Below are 24,564 nucleotides of genomic sequence, written 5' to 3' on the forward strand. Positions count from 1 at the left end.
AGAACATCCAATGGCAATCCATTCCAATCATGCACCACCCTATGAGAGAAAAATCTAGTCCTCATATATATATATATATATATATATATATATATATTATTAAGAGAGACCTCCAGGGAGTCAGAGACTCATCGAGGGAGGTCACATACTACACACACCAGCTATCATACTTATTCTTGAATTCATTCACACTGCTTGCACTCTGAACATCCAATGGCAATCCACTGCAATCATGCACCACCCTATGACAGAAAAATCTAGTCCTCATATATATATATATATTATTATTATTAAGAGAGACCTCGAGGGAGTCAGAGACTCATCGAGGGAGGCCACATACTACACACACACCAGCTATCATACTTATTCTTGAATTCATTCACACTGCTTGCACTCAGAACATCCAATGGCAATCCATTCCAATCATGCACCATGCTATGAGAGAAAAATCTAGTCCTCATCCCCCTTCTTAGCACCTTTCATTCTCAGCTTCCAAGGATGCCCTCTTGTCCTTTTCACACCCTCCATAAATTGAAAAATTTCATCAGCTGAAATCCTGTACGACCCTTTCAGAAGTTTGTAAGTCTCAATCATATCTCCCCTCTTTCTCCTGTCTGCAGTCTACAAATTCTCAATTTGTCTTCATACTCAGTATTCCACGATCTCTTGATATAATTTTTAACACTCTCCTTTGTAATCTCTTCAACATATCAGAATCACAACGGAATCCAGGAGACCAGACCTATGCACAATAGTCTAAGTGAGTGATTGTGTGTGTATATATATATATATATATATATATATATATATATATATATATATATATGTACATATAAATGTGTGTGTTACATATATATCAAATAAATTGATGCGACTGATTTATCTGAAATCTCTTTTACATGATCTACTTTGCCTCAAGATTTCCTTTCTTCATTTTGTAGCTTTCATCTGCTGCTTTTTACTATTCTCCGAGTTCTGATGATCATATAGACCTTTTTAATTATCTACCTCTGAAAGTTGATTTCATCCAGTCTAATCACTAGAACAGTGAGATAATCTTACTTGACGATTTCAATGCCCACAATTCAGACTAATTCCTGTTCTCTAACTTCACAGGCATACCGAGCTAGAATAGAAGCTGAACTGTATGCTATCAATAATGATTGAATGCAAATAGTTAACATACCCACCAGATTTTCACTGTTCCTCACAATTTTATCAACAGCATGGACCTTTACTTAACTAGTGATCCCTCCTAACACATTGATGATATTAATCCTCCTCTTGGCAACTCTGACTAAATAACCTTGTGCATGTTTCTTTTTTACTATCTGCACAGGCCAATATCAGCCTACGGTGCCAAGTGGGATGACTTTTGGGATTTCTTTGCCTCTTTTTCATGGATTGATTACTGCTTCTACTCTCCTGATTCAAGAACTTGCTCTGATCTAATAAGTGAAATTATTCTTGTTGGGATGAATGCCTTTATTTCCTATTTCTCTCAAAATTGTTTACCCTTCAAGCCTTGGTTTCCAATAAATGTGCCAAAGCAATACTTAAATAATAATAACTATAAAAATGAAGAAAAATTCACATTATCTTATTTGTTATAGAATTTTTGCCTTAGTGTCATAGCCATCTTCAGTACAGGATTATAGAATGGTAATCAAACAATACCAGATAATTCTAAAATGAGCTACCTTAATAGTCAATGTAAGATAACTAAAACAGTTAAGAATTTCCTAACTAATTCATGCATGCACACACACACAAACAAACAAAGTTAGAAAATATTAGCAGATTTAAAAAGTACTATCTCCCATAAAGCAGACAGATGTAGACCACTGGATCTGTTTAAGTTATGACAATGGGGTAAAGTTTCACATGTTTCTTGATGAAGACATTTTATGAGGACACAACCGAAGGACTCTTGTCCTTTAGTTGTGTCCTCAGAGGTAGAGATACTATAACTGTTAAATTCTTTTTTGATGAAAGAATCCTTAAAACCATTTAATGAAAAAGGTGGATTAAATATATGTTACAATTCTTTCCATAAAAGTTTGTCAGAAGAACATAAAGAATGAGCATGATGAAATAAGGTCTTAATAATTCCTGCCTTTTTTTTTTTTTTTTTTTTTTTTTTTTAATTATTCGATCCTGGGATGAAGCACATTTAATTTTGAAAGAAACTGTCCTGATTATCTGGCATCAACTATTCAATCAACCAACACCTTGTAAGACTCACGTGTTTTTATAAGTGATACAAATCCTATTGATATGTAGGCACTTTGACAAGGTCATTCTCCCATAAATGAGTGGCAGTGAACATGTTAAGCAGTCAGTCAGTGTTCGTCAATATAATCGGGATAAGTGAAGTAACTATTTTGTAATAGAACATTGATTTTGTATCAATTTTAAAATCATTTAGAACTCATTTTAACCTACTAAGAGTATTAAGTCTATTTTAGTATTTATGTATAATCAATGTTACTTCTAATGAATACTTATATAATTCACTATAAGCTAAACTATTACGATATTAATGTATTTAAATTACTTACTAAACTTAATTCAATAAAAAGTATTTTTTATCCAACCTGTTCATAAAAAGGGAGATAAAAGTCAGCTATCAAACTAACATCTCATTTCCTCAGCTCAATACTTCAAAAGTGATGGAAGTCATGTTTTTCACTACTTAAAGACTTAATGGCTAATTAGTAATCACTAATATGGATTCCACCATTCTTGCTCTACAGTAGATCTCTTCACTAACTACTTTTTCGATACAGGCCATGAAAAGATTTGGAAAACCTCATGTGGTTTTCCAAATACTTTTGATATTTCCGAGGCATATGATTGAGTTTTGCATCGAGGTCTTCTTACCATTTAGTGTTCTCTTCTCTCCTACCCTTTGTGAGTGAATTACCACCTTTCTCTCTGGCTGTTCACTGTATGCTGATGGGTAGTTATCTATTATCTGGTTTTTCCATCAATGCTGAAGTATTCCAAGCACTGTGCATTCATCTATGCTCTTTCTCTTATGCATCAATCCTATTCACAGCTTTGCTGATGACAAACTTGTAGTCCTAAAATGATTCAAGCTTTATCTTCCATAATTCGTCTCAAATGCTAATCTTCTTATCAATTTCAAGTTGTAGGAAGTTAATTTTGTGAATTTCAATGTTACTAAAATGCAATGCTATCTTATTTCCAGGAAGGAAGGCAATGCTTTGCTCCAGTCTACCAACCAAGATCAGTCTTCTCCTTGGGCTGACCTGCATCTAACCTATCCTAGCATTAACATATCACATCCATAGTCTCTCCAACCACAAAAAAAGTCTGCCATTCATTTTTGTCATAAACATTACTTCTTTTCTGCTCAGCTCCTAACATTTTAAATATCAAATCTGCCTAACCTTAGAATATGTTCTCTCATCTGAAGTGATGTATGAAAAACCTCCCTCAAAATGCTAGATTGTATTGAGAAGAGAGCTATTTGCTTAACCCTGATGTATGTCCACAGCTTAATCACAGTTAAAAATTGAATGTATATATGTTGAAACTATTTTTGGGATAGAAGCATGGTGACATATATATACTGCATTACTACTTAAAAGGTTAACAGATGACCCTTCGACAACACTGACTCCCTCCAACTGCTTTTCCAGAGATGCCATGACTTTAAATTTTTCAGGAAATGACAACGTATACCTCCTACCTGGAGTATACCAGGTCCCTTGAAGTTGTGTAAACTATCCTACTATGGCCAAACCGGCAGGAAAGCTAATATCAGGATATCCAAACACAAAGACTACATCCGGTTTTACCAATACAGCCACTCAGGAATCGCAGACGATGCACTAGATATGGCCGGTTGTGTGTGTGTGTGGGGGGGGGGAGTATGAGTAAATCTGGAGAAGATTCTGTAACACATCCGTTGAATAACATGGATAAGTGCAATTTGGTTTCACTATTTCATCTGCCTTGGTTGGTAGGGAGGTTTAACCAACTTCTCATCATTTTTCTTCATTTCACATACCTCTGTCTTTCGAAAAAGTCTTACCCATATAGTTTTCCTCGAAACGTACAACCTAAAACTGTTCAAGAAAGACATTAGTAGATTCCTTTCTTCTCTCTGCTCACTTGACTACACACACACACAGCACTGCCATGTTATTGGACTCAGGAAGTCTCATGGGATGGAATGACAAAGAAAATATGTCATTAGTATATTTAAATGTTTGCATAATGATATAAAATATGATTATTTCAAAACAATTAAAAGTGGAGAGGTGGGATTAACACATTCAGTGCCACTGACACTTTAAAGCATAAAACCAGTAATTGCATATTATTCATCATCATCAAATTCCTGACATGTACCCTCAAGGGGTGTACAGGATATGACAGTACTACATGAAATATTTACATCATTACTAACTTCCTATCTACAATTTTCCTCCAAATCAGTCTGTTACTTGTCAAGACTCCAACATTATAAGATCTTATATTTCTATCGTCTAAGGCACTTTGTACTGTATCAATCCACCTATATCTTGGTCTTCCCCTGGGTCATTTTCCTGGCAGAGAACACTTGTTTTGCTAATCTTTCCTCGCCCATTCTGTTTAAGTGACCATACCACCTGAGTATGGTCACTTAAATACCATACCACGCATCCAGGAATGCATTAGCAGAGCTAACGCATTTCTGGATGCTGACAATGTCAAGTTCTTTCCTAATATCCTAGTTTTTAATATGATATTGCCATTGATGCCATCTGTTCACACCTCTAATCTTTCTCAGGACTCTCATATCTGTGGTCTCTAGTCTTTAGTCAAATGTTTTACTTCTGACCAGCTCTCAGATCAATAAATTAAAACTGGTTTGAACACTGTCTTGTATACAGCTAAATTAGTGTTCCGACTAATTTCTCTCTTATTCCAAATGAATTTATTCAAGTGACTTCCTACCATACCAGCTTTGTTGATTCTGTTGTCTATTTCCATATTTAATTATCCATCTTCACTAAAAATCGTGCCTAAGTAGCTGAAATGTTTTACTTGTTCCAACGTAGTTGAGATTTTCAACGATTCTACCTATTTTCATTGTCTTTATCTTTTCATTGCTGACCTTCATACCATATCTATTACAACAGTTATTCAATTCAGTCAGGGAATCTTGCAAACTTGTAGCAGATTTATTTAGAAGAATAACATCGTCCGCATAAAGCAAAGAGCTGACATTAACATCTCCAATTCTGATATCATTTTTAATACCACTTTCCTTCTTAATGTGATCCATATAGATAATGAATAACAGAGGGGATAATGTACATCCTTGTCTCACACCAGATTTAACATTAAACCATCTTCCTGTACTTCCTTCAATTCTAACTGCTGACTTACAACTCAAATAAAGACTAAATACTGCTTGAGATAATGCCCCAGTGACACCATATAACCAGTGCTGTGTTAGGACCGGTTCGCACTGGCTCGTGTGAGCCGGTTGTTAAAATTTTTCAAATTTAGCGAGACGGTTATTAAAATTCTTTATGAAAGAATAGATGATGAATGGTGGAATATACTTTTTCTCATAAATATTTTGAAATTGTATAATAAACACTTACATATATTATTATTATTATCAAAAATAAATGCATAAAGGAAAATTCACAAAACACAAACTCAATTTACGAACGGGATTTTATTTACTAAACAATGTCTGTGTCCATTAAAACACAAACACGTTATGAGAACTCCCGAACTGGGTATTTGAATAAACAATAATGCCTTATTTTTCGGCGAATTTCCAAGAACTTGCAACATCATGGCACTATTGATAAATACAAAAATTCGTCACGATGGCTACAGTCTCTGGTCATTTGATCAACTACGAGTGGTAATATTAGTGTTACATTTTTTTTGTTCAGGATTTCATTTGATAATAGGTAAGTTGTAGGTAATATAGAAAAATTTTCTTTAATATATGTTTTTATTTAGGTTTTTTTTCTTTTTTTTTTTTAATAATTAAAATAATTTTAATCAGAGTTAGAGTTTTATCAATTTTAAAATCATTTTGAATTCATTTTAACCTATTAAGAGTATTAAGTCTATTTTAGTGCTTATGCATAATCAATGTTACTTCTAATGAATACTCATATAATTCACTATAAACTAAACTATTACTATATTAATGTATTTAAATTACTTACTAAACTTAATTCAATTTACTGAAAAATTATGTTAATTCAGTGGCACACTCGGTGGGGGGAGGGAGGGGGGTCCTCCACCCCCAAAGAATAAGGGAAAAAAAAAAACACTAGAAAATTTTCCAAAAATCTTTTCCTAATTAAAATTCTTTTTTTTTTTTTTTTAAATTTATGTTGTGTCGTGTCTTCTATTTCTATACTACTTATGAATTAGCAATCATTGCAGATGCTCAGTCATAGGTCATATGCGATGCATAGTATGTACTCTTAAAACGTCTAATTACCCCCCCCCCTGGCAAGATTAAATCCTGAGTGTGCTACTGTGTTAACTAATTCAAGAACAGCATCGATTAAAGCATCTTTTCATGCAGAATGCTCATTCCATTATGGCGTGGTAAATACACAAAAAATATACACGTACCAAAGAACAGTGAATACTAGTGATAAACTACATGGCATAATGATAGAAATAAATGCTAATTTTAATTGTTTTATGAGAATCCCAGCTAAAAAAGGTTGGAAACCTACAGAAAATTAGTAACCATGGGTGGGCTATGGACAAAAACATGGTACTTTTTCCAAGCAACTTCATGTCTCCAATATGCAAAAAATTATGGGAAATGGAATATGATTTAGATTTAAGCAATTTTCAGTGTCGTATTATCAGAGATGGAAATTATAGTAATCAATTAATTCTTGTAATTGCAGCCCAAAGAATCCCAGAGCAACTATCACTGATGTCACTAAAAAAAAGGAAATGTAATGAAAACCCCATAAGATAGTCACAGAGTATATAAATTGACATTTATATAATACAAGTATGTTACAGTCAGATACTAATTTAAACTGATGCAAGAATAGGATGTGGAATATGTGTGCTGAAAAGGATGTATCTTCTTCTTATTGTGTATCAGTGGATTATTTCCATAGCAGTACAATTTTCACTAGTAGCTTAGTAGGAGCTATGGTTTCTTGGGGAAGAGCTGTTGTGTACAAGACAAATGTCATCCGAAACAGCGCTTAGGTTTAATTATAAGCATGATGAGGTCTTATAAGAGAGAGAGCATGGTATTTTACCAATGGAATTCTGGACGTTATTCAAAATGCATCTATGCCATACTGCATGGATGCACTTAAAACCATTTTCAATGCAAGGACAGGTAAGGAAATAAGATAATATTATTTCCTTACAAATGTTTTTTACTGCTAACATTTAATCAACAAGTTATGTAGTAATGTAAATATCAATACACACTGATTTACATTACTATGTAATGAAAAATCCCTTATTAATATGAAAGCATAACTGAACAAAGATTATAATACAACAAACAAAATGATGCACAGAAGAGTGCATATAAAGTAACTAGCACATGTAATTTTAGCAGAAAAAATTCACTTTTTCATTATACTAAAATGTTTTGTATTTTGACTTACCTGCGTACCAGATCAAGCACATTTATGAATTCATCAAATTTAAATGAAGATAAATCAGAAGCAAGAATATAAGCTTTAACTTTCTGTTGAACATCTTGCCATACCCTAGTGAGTCCATGTTCCAACTTTTGTCGCACGTAACGACGATTAAATTCATCATCAACTACAATATCAGGTACCTCACCTGTAAAAATAAGTTGATTCTCTAGTTTCTCTTTTTATTTCAATATTATTTATCTAAAATAACACAGCGATTACTTTATTAACACACATTAATAACAAGCAATTGATAGAAGTAGCTACAATGCTTTGAATTAACCTATGTTACTGACTGATGTACTATTATTCCAAAGAATTGGTGTCAAATAGGTGAATCCTATAGACACTACCTTCTTCACCTGACATAAGATTACCTGATCAAAGTTTTATAAGGATGAATGTGACCTTAGGTCAAGTCATGATCACCAATGCTTAATGAAGTAATGATCACATACTTAAGTAGAAAGAAGATCATGCGTATGTATGTTTCTATAAATTAAAGATGCCAAGAAATTATATTCTAGGTTTAATCCTTTATCCAAGTGTAAGCAAACAAAGTTTGCACATGATGTAACTCCAATGTCTAGCTCCCACTGATGAGGCCTCAATAAAGGTCGAAACTGGTCTGGATAGTGACACTTCCCATATTGCATAGCATTATACATGTCTGTAAGGGGACCCGTCTTGTTGGGTTGGCAGTTATGTGAAACTAACAAAAGACAAAAAGAAACTTAAAGAAAAATAAGAATGAATATGTGCTGACAGGGACTACTAGATTTTGCAATCGTTTCCAACCCATTATCCATTTTTTCAGACTTATGGTTATGTTTCTGAACTTCCCATTTGAAAGGATTTACTTTAGTTTACGTTCACCCATCTCGCTTTCTATGCACGCCGTTGTTTCAATGCCAATGCATTGAAACCACAGAGTGCACCCCGATGTTACCACTACCCTACCGGTGCATATGCTACAGATGCTGAGAGAATTTTATTTTATTCATGAAAGAGAAAGCTCTATTTGATAGTTTTAGTTGGATAAGTTCATCTCAAGAAAACGAACATTTTCTACAAAATTCTTTATTTGAAAAGAATTTGTCTTATTTCAATTAAAATTTTGCTAGTTAGTAAATAAAAGAAAATATAACGCTTTTTTAGTTATGATTTTTTTGTATGAAACAAACTTTCCAGATCATACAAATTTGAGATATTATTACTACCCCAAGACCTCACAAGTCAAAGATTCATCTGGGAGGTCCTTTTATCACACACACAGTTCATCATACCGTGTTTTAAACACATTCAAACTCTTTGCAGACAACATTCTCAGGCAAGGCATTCCAATCATTCACAACTCTGCATGAAAAAACCTGTCTCTCACTCCCTTACTCACACCCTCTTTATACAGTTTCCAGGGATGACCTCTGGTTCTCACCTGATCTCGCACTATTCTCTGTAAAACTTCTTCAGCATTGATCCTATAACAACCCCTTACCAACTTATAGGTTTCTATCATATCTCCCCTCTTCCTCCTGTCCACCAGACTCTGCAAATTACATCTTCTCAATCTTTCCTCATACTCGACATTCCAGAGGTCAGAAACTACCTTAGTCAGTCTCCTTTGGACCCTTTCCAACATCTCTTCATCCTTCTGAAAACCCGGTGACCAAATCTGGGCACAACAGTCCATGTGTGGTCTAATCAAAGCCTTATACAACGGAACAAGAATCTCCCTACTTCTATACGTCAGTGTCCCCCGAATCATTCCCAAAAGCGTTTGTGTTGTCTTCACAATTTTGGCGATGTGTCCCCTAAATTTCAGATCCTTATCCACTATCACCCCCAGATCTCTTATTTCCTCTACCTCCAACAATATATATTCTCACCAAGCATAAATTCTGCATCCCATCTTTGTTTTCCAAATTTTAAAACCTTACATTTAGTAACATTGAACTCACATCCCCATTTCCATGCCCAATCATTCAATCTATTCAAGTCTTCCTGTAAGGCCACAACATTTTCACTACACTTCATGGTTCGTCCCAACTTTGCATCATCTGCAAACAAGTGAATATCTCCATCCAAATCTTCACCTATATCATTAATATACAAGTTAAACAGTAATGGACCTAAAACAGACCCCTGAGGCACTCCACTAGTGACTTTCCTTTTCCTGGATATCGCTCCCCCATACACAACTTGTTGATACCTATCAGATAGCCAGTCTCCAATCCAACTCCATCTGCTCTAGTTTGACTATCAACCTATCATGAGGTACTCTATCAAAAGCCTTTGCAAAATCTAAGTATATTACTCTGTATCCTTATCCTCTGTCCAAGGAAGCAGTCACTTTATTGTAATAAGTAGATTATTACATAACCTCCCTTTAGCAAATCCATGCTGTCCATCAAAGATAATACCATTGTTATCAACCCAACTCTGGATCCTAGTTCTCACAAGCTTCTCCAACAACTTAACCACAACATCTGACACATTGATAGGCCTATAGTTTGATGCTTGAGTTCGACCACCTCCTTTATGAAGTGGCACAATCGTGCCCTCCTTCCACTCTTTAGGAACTTGACCGAGTGCAAGACTCATATTAAAAAAATATGTCAAGGCAGGTGTCAACTCCCTTGCACATTCTTTCAGAATACGTGGTGATATATTACCAAGTCCCACAGCCTTATTAACATCTAGTTTACTCAACTCCCCATACACCTCTTGCTCACCTACAGTCAATCTCTCCTCCTCATCATCAACTGCTCTCAATCCCTCCATGAAGTCACATTCACAAGATTGAAATATCTTTATGAACTGCTCATTAAGTATCTCCACCACACATTCTGCATCAGCTGTCTTTATACCATTTTCTCCAATCAATGTCATCCTTTCATAATTATTCTTTCTTTTGCTGGCTACATATTGAAAGAACTCCTTAGGATTCTTTTTTGGCTTCATTAGCTAACTGCTGTTCATACCTCTCTTTAGCTACTCTCACCAACCAAGTCATCCTCCTTGCCTGTCTTTGTAGACCTCATGAAATTGGTTATTTCCACTTCTCTTATGCTGCCTCCACAATGCCCTTTTTCTAAACAGTTTTTGAAAATCCCCCAAGCTGCATTGATCTCTTTTCCAGCTAACTCCTCATTCCATGCTACACCTGCAAGCTGTCTCCTGAGCTCTTCATAATCACCCCCCCCCCCCTTGTAGTTCCACATAAACCCTTTTCTCACAGAGGTCCTCGCACTGCTGGCAACCACCCAGATAATCACCTCATGGTCACTCTCACCAATTGGTGGATGATTTGATACCTCATTTATAATTATATCCTCTGATGAGATGACCAAATCCAAGATCCTCAATCCTCGTGTGCCCTCTGTTACATACTGTCTGAGGTAGTTATCCCTCAAAAACTCAAGAAATTCATTTTCTTTAGTTCCAGTTGCTATCTCATCATTCCAGTCTATATTGCCATAATTAAAATCACCCATAATGATCACCCTTTTCTTATTTACTTGGCTAATTTGATTGTACATTTCATTATCACCACCATCTACATTACCTGGTCGATAACAACATCCCACCAAATATTTGATTCCATTCACCTCTATCTCACACCATACTGCCTCAAAACCACTGGCACTATTTCCCTCTTGCATCTGTACTTTATATGGACATAACTCTTTCTCTATCATCAATAGCACTCCCCCCCCCTTTTTACCCCTTCTGTCCTCACGAAACACATCATACCCTTCCATCCCTATTCCTGTCAGGATGTCATCCTCTTCCAACCATGTCTTACTTATTCCGACAATCTTTGGGTGAACAGACGCAATTAGTGCAACCATTTCATCTGCCTTGTTTATTAATACTTCTAGCATTTGTATACAAACACAACAGCTCATTTTTGGATCTACAGCTAGTTCCATTGATACCACTCACTCGATGTAATCTCTCCATGCTTGACTGGGGCCATTTCCCTTTCTGCTTCTTCATTTTAAAACCCTGTTCAATTCCAACTGTTTCCTCTTGATCCCTGGTCATCCCATTTCTTTCCTGCCTACACATGCTCTCACCTCCTCTTGGAGCATCCACCTTTCTCATGCTGTGTACCCCTGTCCACCCTGAGCCTCCCCATTTCCCTGCTCCTCTTGCACACCCATTCTCTCGTTTTCTATACTCATACCACTCACTTCCCCATTCATTTCCACTTCTTCAATTTCTCCTGTCTTACACTCTCCTGCTCTTCCACATCACTCCCCTCTCAATCTGATTCATTCTCTCTATTCACTTCTCTACCTTCCAGCAGCAGTCTCTCCAAGCAACTCACACCATAACCACTCAAATGCAGTCCATCACTTCCATACAGCCCACTTCATCCCTGAAACTCATTCCACACATTAACAAACTGTACTCCCATCTCCTCACACATTTCAGCCAGCATATCATTCATAATCCTTGCTCTCCACCTCTTTTCACCACAGTCATACCTAGGCAACACGCTAACTACCCTTCCTGTAACACTATTCTCTTTGATCCTTCTAAGCAGCCTCCTGATATCCATTCTGACACACTCTTTGTCCTCTCTCAAATCATTCGTACCTATTTAGTGCCTGGAAAAAAATACCTTGTGCATTCTATCCTCCAGCACACCTTTAATAATGGAGTCGCCATACAATGCCACTCGCTCATCTTTCGTTAACTCTTTCATGCCATCATTATTTATTTTAATAGTTTTTACCCGAATTTTCTTAATTTCATTCCGCATCCATTTCATTTCTTGCCTCATCCAATTCAATTCAGCTTCCGAATCTCGCGACACATTCCTCCCTCTATCATTCAATCTTTCTAACTTTCGAACTCTCGACCCCCTCTTCTCACTTTCACACTCATTCATCCTTCTTTGTTTCCGTACTTTCGGTCCAACATGCGTCCAACTTTCGCTATCATTCTTCTCATTTTCACGCTCGTTCATCTTTCTTTGTGTCTGTACTTTCAGTCCAACACGCGTCGAACTTTGGCTATCATCCATTCTTTCGATTTTTTCACTTTCAATTTCTGCATCACGCCATTTCTTGTTTCATTCGTTCTCTCAATTTATTTCCTTCTGCCACTCTCACCTCACTTTCGTAAATGAAAAGGACATAGTTCCCAGTAGTGATCATAGTGAAGGTGGTGATGTTTGTGACATTGAAATCCAAACAGAATATCATCAGTGTCAAATCGAAACTCATAAAGCATTCGAAAGTCAAGCGACTGTTACATGTGAACCTCTTGCAATGGAAGAAAATGCCACAAGTGAAAAACCTGCAGGAGGAGTGAATATTGAAGAATATGATACAGTTGATGCTTCAGTTTGCAGGCCCTGTTGAAAAATCTGATATAAAATATGATGATCCTAGTATTTGGCTCAGAGTAATTTCAAACAACATGTGGCAAGAGATAGTACGAACTATCAGCTTTCAAGAATTCCAAAAGATTTATAAGGAATTGCCAAGAGATCTTAATGGTATGAAATTTCAAGATTTTTTGTTCTATATGAAAACGAAAGATGAAAGAACAAGAGAACATTTTCCAAGAGAATGGTTAACATGGGGTATATCGAAAGAACATCTTTATTGTCTACCATGTCGTATTTTTTCCGACTCTAATAACAAAAACTTAAGCCGTTTAGCCCAAGAAGGATTTTCACCTAGAAATAAGCATTGGAAAAAGTTGTATGGTATGTTGCCTCTTCACGAAAATAGTGCCGAACACAGAAAACAATATCTGGCTTGGAAATCCCTTTTGCAGTCATTGAAAGGACATGGAATCGATAAAGACTTACAACTACAAATTCAATATGAAACAAATAAGTGGAGCACTTCTGCAATGGATTGTAGATGTAACGTTATTTTTATCATGCAGAGCTTTAGCAGTTCAACACGAAGATTGGAGATGTTCATAATGAGAATTTTAGATATAGCCAAGAATGACTTAATCCCCAAGCAATTTTGTTCATCGAAAATGATTTGCCTAAGCTTTTGTGTTATCATTTAAACTAATTGATCCTAAACCCTGTAGAGCAATGTGTTGTCCTTAACCTGAGCGACAGGTAGGGGACCTGCCAAAAATCTTGGCCTGGGGGTCCACTTCAGGATGTGGAGGCCCTTCTGTAAGGATATGTGCATTGCATTATGGGATACTAAGGGAAGTGATGTAAAGTCATCAGCTTCTATAAACGAGTTGTCCAGTCGTGAAGTTACTTCACATGCAAACTATGTTTGTTTACCCATGAATAAAGAATTAAACCAAGAATATAATTTCTTGGCATCTTTAATTTATAGTATAACGAAGTGTAATAACTTTCAACATGTGTATGTATCTGTGAGTTTAATATTAGTAAGAGGCAAGGGATCTTGGTGTATTGGTGGATAAGAATTTAAAGTTCAAAGGTCACATAGCAAAAGTTGCAAATACAACTCAGAGGATAATTGCTATGTTGAAGCGAACCTTGACATGTAAGGATAAGGAAGTAATTTCGCCTCTTTATAAGGCTTTGATAAGACCCACTTGGATTACTGTGCACAGATTTGGTCTCCTGGGCTCAAAGGGTATAAAGAAGCTGTGGAAAGGGTCCAAAGAAGAGTTACAAAGATTATATCCGGATTATGGGATTCAGATTATGAGGACAGATTTCAAGTATGTGGATTACAGACTCTGGTTAACAGGAGAAAGAGGAGTGATATGATAGACGATATAAACTTTTGAATGGATGTTATAGCATTTCAACTGATGAAATTTTTTGTTATATGGAGGGTGGGGAGAGAACACGGGGGCATCCATGGAAATTAAATTTATTTGCAGTCAAGAAAGGGGTAAGAGCTAGGTTTTTCTCCCAGAGAGCAGTGAGCGAGTGGAATATTTTGCCCTTATGGGTAGTGAGTGCATCTAGTGTGAATGAATTCAAGGGTAGGTATGATAGCTGGGTTAGGTAATTTACAGCCTCCCTCGATGAGTCCTTGACTTCCTGGAGGTCTCAAATAATAATAATAATAATAATCTCTTAAAAGAGACAGTAGCAGGGCCACCATTAGCCCATACAGCACCTGTCATGCAAATTATAAAAAGGCATCTCTTCCTGAAGTAAAAATTTTTTTTACTGTATCATTTATTTCTTAATAATAAAAATTTTCAAAAATAACATTCTGTATAACTTACACAAATCAAATTATTGAACAAAAAAAAGAACAGAAAATCTAAATTTTTAATCATAATTTTGAACTAAGGACACTGGGATATTATAATTTGGTATGTTTTGCTTTCAAGGAACCAAAATTCTTTATAAATTTCAATACTTACTTGCTCAAATATAGCTTGATTTCTATGTAAGTAATTTTCTTGTGATGACACTAAAGACCTTCAGTAATTTTTAATAAATTTTAATTTTGAGAATTTACTTTGTCCACTGATGATGACCAATACTAGCAAAATTAACTACATCCTGAAAGCTATAGGAGCATTCAGAAATTACTGCTGCAATATATTGCACAATACTTCAACAGGGGTCATTCCTGATTTAAAAAAAACAACAAAAAAAACAAGGTATTTAGTTTCTCATGCATCATTGTTTCATCAATATCACATTCCTTACTGTCTTATTTAATCACTTTCAATTGTAAATTTTTATGTAGTTGCAATAGCTCAACCTTGAAATATTATTCACACATTCAGGGTAGTGCACCCAAAACCTTCACAAGAATTCTTGATGATATACAGAAGAGGGCAATCTGCTTAATAGGTGACCATTCCTTTGCAAACTCCATTCAATCACTTTACCATTGGTGCTCTGTTTCTGCACTGTGTCTCTTTTAGGTACTTTCATATGCATTGGTCATTGCCATTCCTCTACTTTCTTCTAACCAAGTAAGAACTAGAGCAGTCACTGGCCACTGCCCCATGCATCGTCCAAATCCAAACACGCCAAACAAACTTCATCATCTTACTTGATTCCATCCACCTCTATTCTTTGGAACAATATCCCCGATACTGTTTTCCACACGAAGTACAACTTTCACCTCTTTAAGAAACTCTATAAGAAAGTTTCTTATAAAATTTCTCCATGACAAATTACTAAAAATCTGCATAAAATGTAAAGAAGTAAGAAAGTGAAGTAATTAATATTAATGATATAAGGCAAGATAGTGAAAATGTTGTGGAGAATGCAGAAAGAGTGAATGATAGAGTGAAAAATATGAATGAGAACAGGCAAGAAGTGGCTGAAGGGTATGTGGATGATGAGGTGACAGTAAGGAGTGAAATAGTGTGTGTGCACTTACATGGAGTAAGTGCATAGGACAAAATGTGAGTTAGAATGACTGGAAAAACAATTCTGATGTGGTATATCAGAAGGGAGAATGAAAGAAAAAAGTAAATGGGAGAAATATGAAAGTGCAGGAAACTGGGAACAAGGAGAAGGTACTGTATGAAGATTCAAGCATAAGAGGTGTACTTAACGAAAAAGTGGTGAAAGTATGCTTCCCAGGTGCTAAAGGTTGAGAATGTTAGTCACCCCATTAGTTTGTAAAGGCAAGAAATGAGAGATTGTTATGGTTAATATGAATGGTCTGAAAGGTGAGCATATGTAATGGGAGAAAGTGTTTGCTGACAGAAGCTAAAAAGAAGAGTGAGAAAGTAAAGATTGTGAGTCTACTGCCTTGCTATGACAGGACTGAATTAAAAAGAGGGGCCCATGATTGCTAATTGAGATTGGAAGTGCAAATCTGGGAAAACCAACAGTATTAGAGGGGCTGCAATCATGTGGAACAATAAGTATGTGTGCAGAAATGGTTATGCAATACTGAATTGATATCTGAATGGGCTGATAATGATATTATGCAAGGACAACTGTGAAACTAAGTATGGTGAAATGCATGCACATGAATGCTAGTATTAGAAATAAAAAGTCTTTATTTGAGTTGTAAGTCAGCAGTTAGAATTGAAGGAAGTACAGGAAGATGGTTTAATGTTAAATCTGGTGTGAGACAAGGATGTACATTATCCCCTCTGTAATTCATTATCTATATAGATCACATTATGAAGGAAAGTAGTATTAAACCTGATGTCAAAATTGGAGATGTTAATGTCAGCTCTTTGCTTTATGCGGATGATGTTATACTTCTAAATAAATCCGCTACAAGTCTGCAAGATTCTCTGACTAAATTGAATAGCTGTTGTATTAGATATGGTATGAAGGTCAGCAATAAAAAGACAAAGACAATGAAAATAGGCAGAACCATTGAAAATGTCAACTGTGTTGTGAATGGAGAACCTGTGGAACAAGTAAAACATTTCAGCTACTTAGGCATGATTTTTACCAAAGATGGTAAATTAAATATAGAAATAGACAACAGAATCAGCAAAGCTGGTATGGTGGGAAGTCAATTGAATAAATTCATATGGAATAAGAGAGAAATTAGTTGGAACACTAAATTAGCTGTATACAAGACAGTGTTCAAACCAGTTTTAACTTATGGATCTGAGAGCTGGGTCAAAAGTAAAACACTTGACCAAAGACTAGAGACCGCAGATATGAGAGTCCCGAGAAAGATTAGAGGCGTGAACAGATGGCATCAATGGCAATATCATATTAAAAATGAGGATATTAGGAAAGAACTTGACATTGTCAGCATCCAGGAATGCGTTAGCAGAGCTAATCTCAGGTGGTATGGTCACTTAAATAGAATGGGAGAGGAAAGATTAGCAAAACAAGTGTTCTCTGCCAGGTTGGCAGGAAAACGACCCAGAGGAAGACCAAGATATAGGTGGATTGATATGGTACAAAGTGCCTTAGACGATAGAAATATAAGATCTGATAATGTTGGAGTCTTGACAAGTAATAGACTGATTTGGAGGAAAATTGTAGATAGAAAGTTAGTAATGATGTAAATTTTTCATGTAGTACTGTCATATCCTGTACACCCTTTGAGGGTACATGGCAGGAATTTGCTGATGATGATGATGATGAGAAATATAGAGGAATTTTTGGAATTGGTTGGCTCAATTTGGCCAAAAATTATAAAAATGACATAATTAAAGGGATGGTATGTAAAGGATACTATATTATCATATAGAATAGAGGGACTGAAACAGGAGAAGGAGTATATTGATGAAGATAGCTGAAGAACTGCAACCAACAAAATTAGAAGTTATGGAGAATTTTAGGTCTAGGGTAGATTGTTCATTTAAGCTTATCTGGTGTGATACAGAGGCTAATAGGGCAAAATATATTGTTGGTTACTGATATAAACCAGGGAGATTTACAGAAAGATGTGGATGCTATGCATTTATCAATAAGCACAAATGAGTGCAGGCTGAGGAATTACTGTAAGGGACTTCCACTATGGGGTGACAGATTGGAGGGAGGAAAGGGGGCATGGCAAAATGGAAATGGAATTTAGCCAGTTGCTAACGATAATGTGACCTGAAACAGCATGCCACGGAGGAAAGCAGGGTTTGAGGGTACTGGATCTGGAATGACATCAGAAAATGTATCCATAACCAAGGTGGACACTCTGCCTCCAACTGAGGATAATGTCCAAGCATTTCGTTCTGGGTAGTTGCTAAACATGTGGATTTCTCTGTCAAGAAAGGTTTATGCTGAACTATAAAGCTGGTAAGTATGACAGACTTAGGAGGCATCATGGAGCAGTGACATAGCTTGAGAAGCTACAAGGAAAGGATATCAGTAGTGCATGAAAAGTGGTGAGGGATTGTTTGAGAGCAGTAGTATCCAATTAAATCCCCATGATTAAGAGAATAAACTAAGTGTGTGTGTGGGGGGGGTTAAGTAGACATATTTCCTCTACAAGAAATTGTGGAGGAAATGTAAAGAAAAAGGTGACCAACACCCAATACTTATAAGCAGTACAAAGTGCAAGCAAGAAAGGTGACTAGTATGGTAAAGAAAGGTCAAATCAGATTAATACAGAAAATTAGCCAAGCAGGCCAAAGTAAATCAAAAAGAGTTTTTCCATTATGTAGGAAGTAAGATGAAGAATGATTTTAATCAATGCTAATAACAGAAGGTGACAGAAGTAAAAGAAATGGCGGAGTTGCTAAGTGATCACTTTGCAAAGTTGTATCAACCAGGCAGAGAATTTGCAGTTGCTTATGTGAGAGAGATCGGTGTCAGAATTGAGATAGATGAACAGGAAGTTCTTAGCATACTGACAAATATCAATGTGAATAGAGCAGTGAGATTGAATGATATGTCAGCTCGTTTGCTATGCAAATGTGCAAGAGAATTGCCAGTGCCTCTGACGAAGTTGTTTAATCAAAGTCTCAGCTCTAGCTAGTTTCCAAGGGAGTCGTGATATCAAAGAATAGAAAACCAACCAGATCAAATAATATAAATACAGAGCTTTGGAAATATGATGGAGAATATTTACATCAAAAATTCTTAAAATTAATAAATAACAGTTGAAAAAATGTCAGGCTCTATCAGATGGGTCAAACGCTAAGGTTATATCTATATTTAAGGAAGGAGACAAAGATAGAGATAACTGTGGAAATTACAAAGGAATAAGTTTATTAAATACAGGTTACAAAATATACAGTAAATTTTTGAATGAAAGACAGAAATATTGCAAACAATCTACTCTCAGAAGAACAAAATGGTTTCAGACATGGAATATCATTACAAAACATATTTATGTTTTAAAACAAATTATTGAAAAAAAAAAAAAAAAGACGAAAATTTCATTTGGAGACCCATTTGATTTTTATATATTATGAGAAAGCTTTTGATAAAATACACAGGGAAAAACAGTGGAATATAATGAAAAATCAAGGCTATCCATTACATTTAGTGCAAGCTACACAAATGCTTATATAATGACATAAAAGTAAAGTTACAAGTAGGTAATAACATAAGACATTCAAATTAATTAAGGTGTAAGACAGGGATGTAGTTTATCCCAACTCTATTCAATATATATATATATATACAGGGTGATTCAAAAAGATGGACTCAATTTTGTTAGTCTATATATCAAACATAGAACTAGTGACAAATATGATGTAAAGTATATTTGATTATACTCACAATAAAGTTTATAGATGTTCAATGTGCCCCCTCCGGCCGCAGGGATAACATCAAGATGGTAGATGAATTCGTCTCACGTTCTCCTCCAATACACACAATCTGTCTGAGCTTTTTCCCTTACACAGAAAATCTGTTTGCTCAAATTGATAATTCCAATGACAAATGTTCTTCCTTGTTGGAGGTCGCTGACTCGGTTTTAATAAGCTGACGAATGCAAAAAATTTTATGCTGCATAGGATCCGTTTTGCTCACAACTGACGCTGCTGCATGGCTGTGCACTAGGCAAGCACTCTAGTGGTAGTATTTCAAACTTAAGGACCTCCTCTTTCGAATGTTATGTAGATCATTCACATATGATGTATAGTTCAGGAAATATAGCCGTACGAAATTGAATTGGGTCCATCATTTTGAATCACCGTATATATGTGTATATATATATATATATAATTGGGCACATTGAACATCTATAACCTTTATTGTGAGATACCTTCATGCTTCTTCCCATCACTACCCTCCACAAAAGTTTGGTATTATTTCAACCCTAGCATATCGAGCCAGATCTTTATTAACAGATGAAACAGAAATTGAATATGAACTCAAATATATATATATTTGAGAACGTAGTTCAAGTCTAAAGGTAGTGCAACACCAGGGCAACTCGTTGTAAAGGTGGGTAAAGCTCTGATCACTATTCTTAGTATTTGGTGTTGCACTACCTTTAGACTTGAACTACGCTCAGGCGCAAACTTAACTGTTTTGCTTACTTGGGAGAAGGAGTAAAAAAAAACTAAGTTTATAAAATTACTTGGTATCCTTAATATATATTATCCCCAAGGTAAAAAACTTTTCACATTTTTATCTCATCCAGAGTTTCTTATTCAAAGTAAAAGCACCTTGTAGCAACTTGTATAGGTAAAGTTGATAAGGCTATGTATTACTAAAAACCTTGGTATTTCAGGGTCTAGCTACTCACTGAGGAGACCTCAAAAAAGGTTGAAACCGGTCTGGGTAGTGACCCCCCCCCCCCACACCCATAATGTATAACATTATACATCTCTCACTGAGATGTGTTTTACATTATGGGAAATACTAAGAATAGAGCTTTACCCACTTTTACAACGAGTTTCCCTGGTGTTGCACTACCTTTAGGCTTGAACTACGTTCATATATATATATATATATATATATTAACCAAATTATTAAAATACAGTAAAACACCTAATAAAAGAAGGTATTCAATTAATCAGAAGATCTGTTATCAATACAATGCTATATGCAGATGATCAGATTATATCACAAGACAATGAAGATGAACTTCAAAAATCAGTTTATAAGTTATACAAAATAAGCTAATATAACTTTAAAATGTTACAAAAGAAAACAAAAGTCATGGCAAGATCAGGATCATGTTAGACCAAAAATAGTCATAGAAATTAAAATAATAGAACAGGTGACACAGTTTAATTATTTAGGCTGCATAATAACGAATCTAAAAGATAGAGATGAAAAAATAAAGAAATTTCAGAAAATCTGTAGAACAATTAAAAGGACACTGAATTAAAAACAAAACGAGAAACTCAGTTCAAATTTTATAAAGTAATGGCCATTCCCATTATTATATAATTCCAAAATAAGGACTGTTAAAAAGAAAGATAGAAGTAAAACACAAACTGCAGAAATTAGATTTTAAGAGCAAATTAAAGGATGCATAAAATTAGACCATATCAGCAGAGAGCTAGATTTTTACAATGTGGATGAAAAGATCAAGGAAATACAGAGAGAAATGGAAAGAGCATCTGTGCAGGGTGGAAAGATACTGGCTACCAAAAGACATGGATAAATATAGACCCAAGGGAAGTGAAAGGGAGGTAGACCAGCTCCAAGATGGAAAGACTAGTGATGCCAGAACAGGCAAATGCCTAATCCTTGAAGAGAAAATGAAGATTATATGAAGATAGATTATACTATGTACCACACCGATGCTAATGGATTGTTGTAAATTGATGAGGTAGGGATTTGGGAGGTGATGGTGGATAGAGAGTTGATGTTCAATGAGCAAACTGCAAAAGTTGACAAAATAACTCAAAGGACTACATGGATAATGAAAAACACACTAACAAGTAAAGAAAAAGTTTATTATCCTTCTTTATAACACTATGAATCAGCCACATTGACCACTGTGCACAGATTTGGCGACTTGGATTTCTTGGGGATCAGTAGGTAGTAGAGAAGATTCAGATGGTAGTGACTGTTGACAGATCTATGGAATGCTTTAATTTTTTTTTTAATTATGTTGTGCTCATACATGAGAGGTTGGCTGATCAACCTATAGTACCATATATGGCAAGTGGGTTGGGAAATGAGAAGCTTGTTTATATTTGATTTAAAAGCCTGGATATTATATTCCTTGGAAAATATGTCACAGGGAGGATTGTTCTACAGTACAGCAGTAGCAGGAATGAAGGAGGAGGAAAAGAAACTTGATCTGTTGGTTTCAAGGTGTACTGCAAAAGGATATTGGGCGGCAGCTGTACGTGTTCAAAAATGCTTAGTACAGACTTGGGGCTTAGTACTTATTGATGCTGTTTCAGATGAACATTTTCCATGGAAATATTTATATAATATACAAATTGCAGAGACCAAACATCTATGTGAAAGTGAGGGAAGCAAGTTGGTAGGAGATGGGTCATTTATCAGTCTAATTGCTCTCCTCTGTATTAAGTCAAGCAGTTTGAGGGTGCTCTCAGGACCTCCCTTCAAATGAGAGAACAGTATTTGATAGGTTGAATGTGTGAGGTTGTAAACATTAGTTAGTAGGCATAAAATAGGGCACATGATAAAGAGATTCTATAATATTCGTATGGAGTTCCCCGTATATCAATACGTGATAAAACAGTGAATGAAAACTAGCGATCACCCCTGGAAGTTGTGTAAGGGCATGGTTAGTAAGTCTGTGTGGAGACTAGATTTTTCGACTGGAGAGTGGTGAACGAAGGGAATGGACCGCAAAAATTAGTAGCGAGTGCCCTGAGTGAATGAGTTTAAGCAGAGGCATGACAGCTAGTATTGTTTGTATAAAGGTTAATGTGGGTCTCCCTTGATGAGTCTTCTGACTCCATGGAGATATCCATATTATAATGATCCTTCAACAGTCATATCATCTACTAGACAAAATCACAAGAACTGTTCACATGCAGACTGACTGACTGATTTTCCCTTTCAGTCGTTTCCGACTATAGGTGACTTTTGTAAGGATTGCCAACAAAGTATTCCTGATGAGATTTTTACATGGTAGTTCACCATTGCTTTCCCCAACCACCCAATTTTATCTGTGCTTGGGATGTATTCATGACTATAACCAGTGGTGAGCTATGGAAATTTTAACAAAGAGCTCGCATCATTGAGGAAAAAAAAAAAAACCCTTATAATACTTATATTGCGACTTTGTAGAGCTTCTGACAGATATGATAATTCCTGTAGGATATCAACCATTAATGCTAGATCTTTTAAAAATTCCAAATTGAGAATTCGGTTTAAAAAGCCCTTATATTTATTCGATGCAAAATGCTTGCATAAAGCATCGAATAAATAGGGCAATTTCTCCACAAACCAAGAGCCGTTCGTAAACTGCAAACTGCTCATCGTGGTCCAAACATACGGCCAATGTTAAAAATTTCGTTACCTAGGTCTTTTACAATTGTATTTAATTTTCGTTGATTTTTGGTGATTAATGATAAAAGGTATATAATTTATCCATAAATATTTCAAATTGATTTATTTCCTTAATGTTTTTTATCGAATCGTCTAATGCTAATTGTAAACGATGAGCTACGCAATGCCAAATCACAATGTTGGGAAATTTTTGTAGACGTTTGATTGCAACACCTGATTTGTTTCCTAACATTACACTAGGAAAATATGTCACAGGGAAGATTGTTCTACAGTACAGCAGTAGCAGGAATGAAGGAGGAGGAAAAGAAACTTGATCTGTTGATTTCAAGGTGTACTGTAAAAGGATGTTGGGTGGCAGCTGTACATGTTCAAAAATGAACAAAATCCAATGAGATGATTTTTAAATGGTTATCAGAAAATCCATATGAATTTATAGTAGCAATTATAGTAGCATGTATACATTCCGCGGCGGTATTTTCAAGTTCTACAAGATTATTAAACAAGAAGAACAAGGGGCTCGCAAATTTGAGAAAAGTTTAACAAAGAGCTCGTGTGAACCCCTTATAGCTCACCGCTGACTATAACCCATGTGTATTCACTGGGCCAGTTTGCCTGTTCTGGGGGACGAAAAACCAGTTTCTGGGCGAAAAATCTCTCTACCACTGTATGAGACTGGCTAACTCACCTTTGGTCGAAAGAGACGAGATAAAGCGTCATTGACAGGAATCAAACCAGGTCTTTCTGACCAAAGGGCTTAGTCTATACTGATTGAGCTATAGAGGCTCTCACGTGCAGAAAAATTTGTATTTTATAAATCCACAAATCTAATAATAATTATGTGTTCTACTTAGCTTTTGACAGGAGCTAAATCTGAAATAGCTGAGTAATAGTTGTCCTTTCTCACTTTATCATTATTATTATTATTCAGGCCTCCATGGAGTCAAAAGACTCATCGTGGGAGGTCCTTTCTAAGAAACACGAAGTCTAGCATACCACTCCTTGAACTCACTGACCGTTCTCGTTCTCACCACTCCATCAGGCAATTCATTCCATGGTTCAACCACCCTCCATGCAAAGAAACCACTCCTTACCCTCTTGTTCACAGTTTCCTTTCGTAACTTC

General features: G+C 35.8%; 1 protein-coding gene across 1 annotated transcript in view; it reads right to left on the reverse strand.

The window, feature by feature from the left end:
• Positions 1 to 24,564, reverse strand: part of Vps50 (vacuolar protein sorting 50) — a 664,618-nt gene that overhangs the window by 262,446 nt on the left and 377,608 nt on the right. Inside the window, exon 12 of the mRNA XM_090411754.1 lies at positions 7,647 to 7,830. Within this exon, the coding sequence (XP_090267880.1) occupies positions 7,647 to 7,830 (184 nt within the window). The remainder of the gene's footprint in view (positions 1 to 7,646; positions 7,831 to 24,564) is intronic.

The sequence above is a fragment of the Typopeltis vanoorti genome, chromosome 22 (assembly GCF_054136105.1).
Source record: "Typopeltis vanoorti isolate ZY-2024b chromosome 22, IOZ_Tvanoo_1.0, whole genome shotgun sequence".
Taxonomy (NCBI): domain Eukaryota; kingdom Metazoa; phylum Arthropoda; class Arachnida; order Uropygi; family Thelyphonidae; genus Typopeltis; species Typopeltis vanoorti.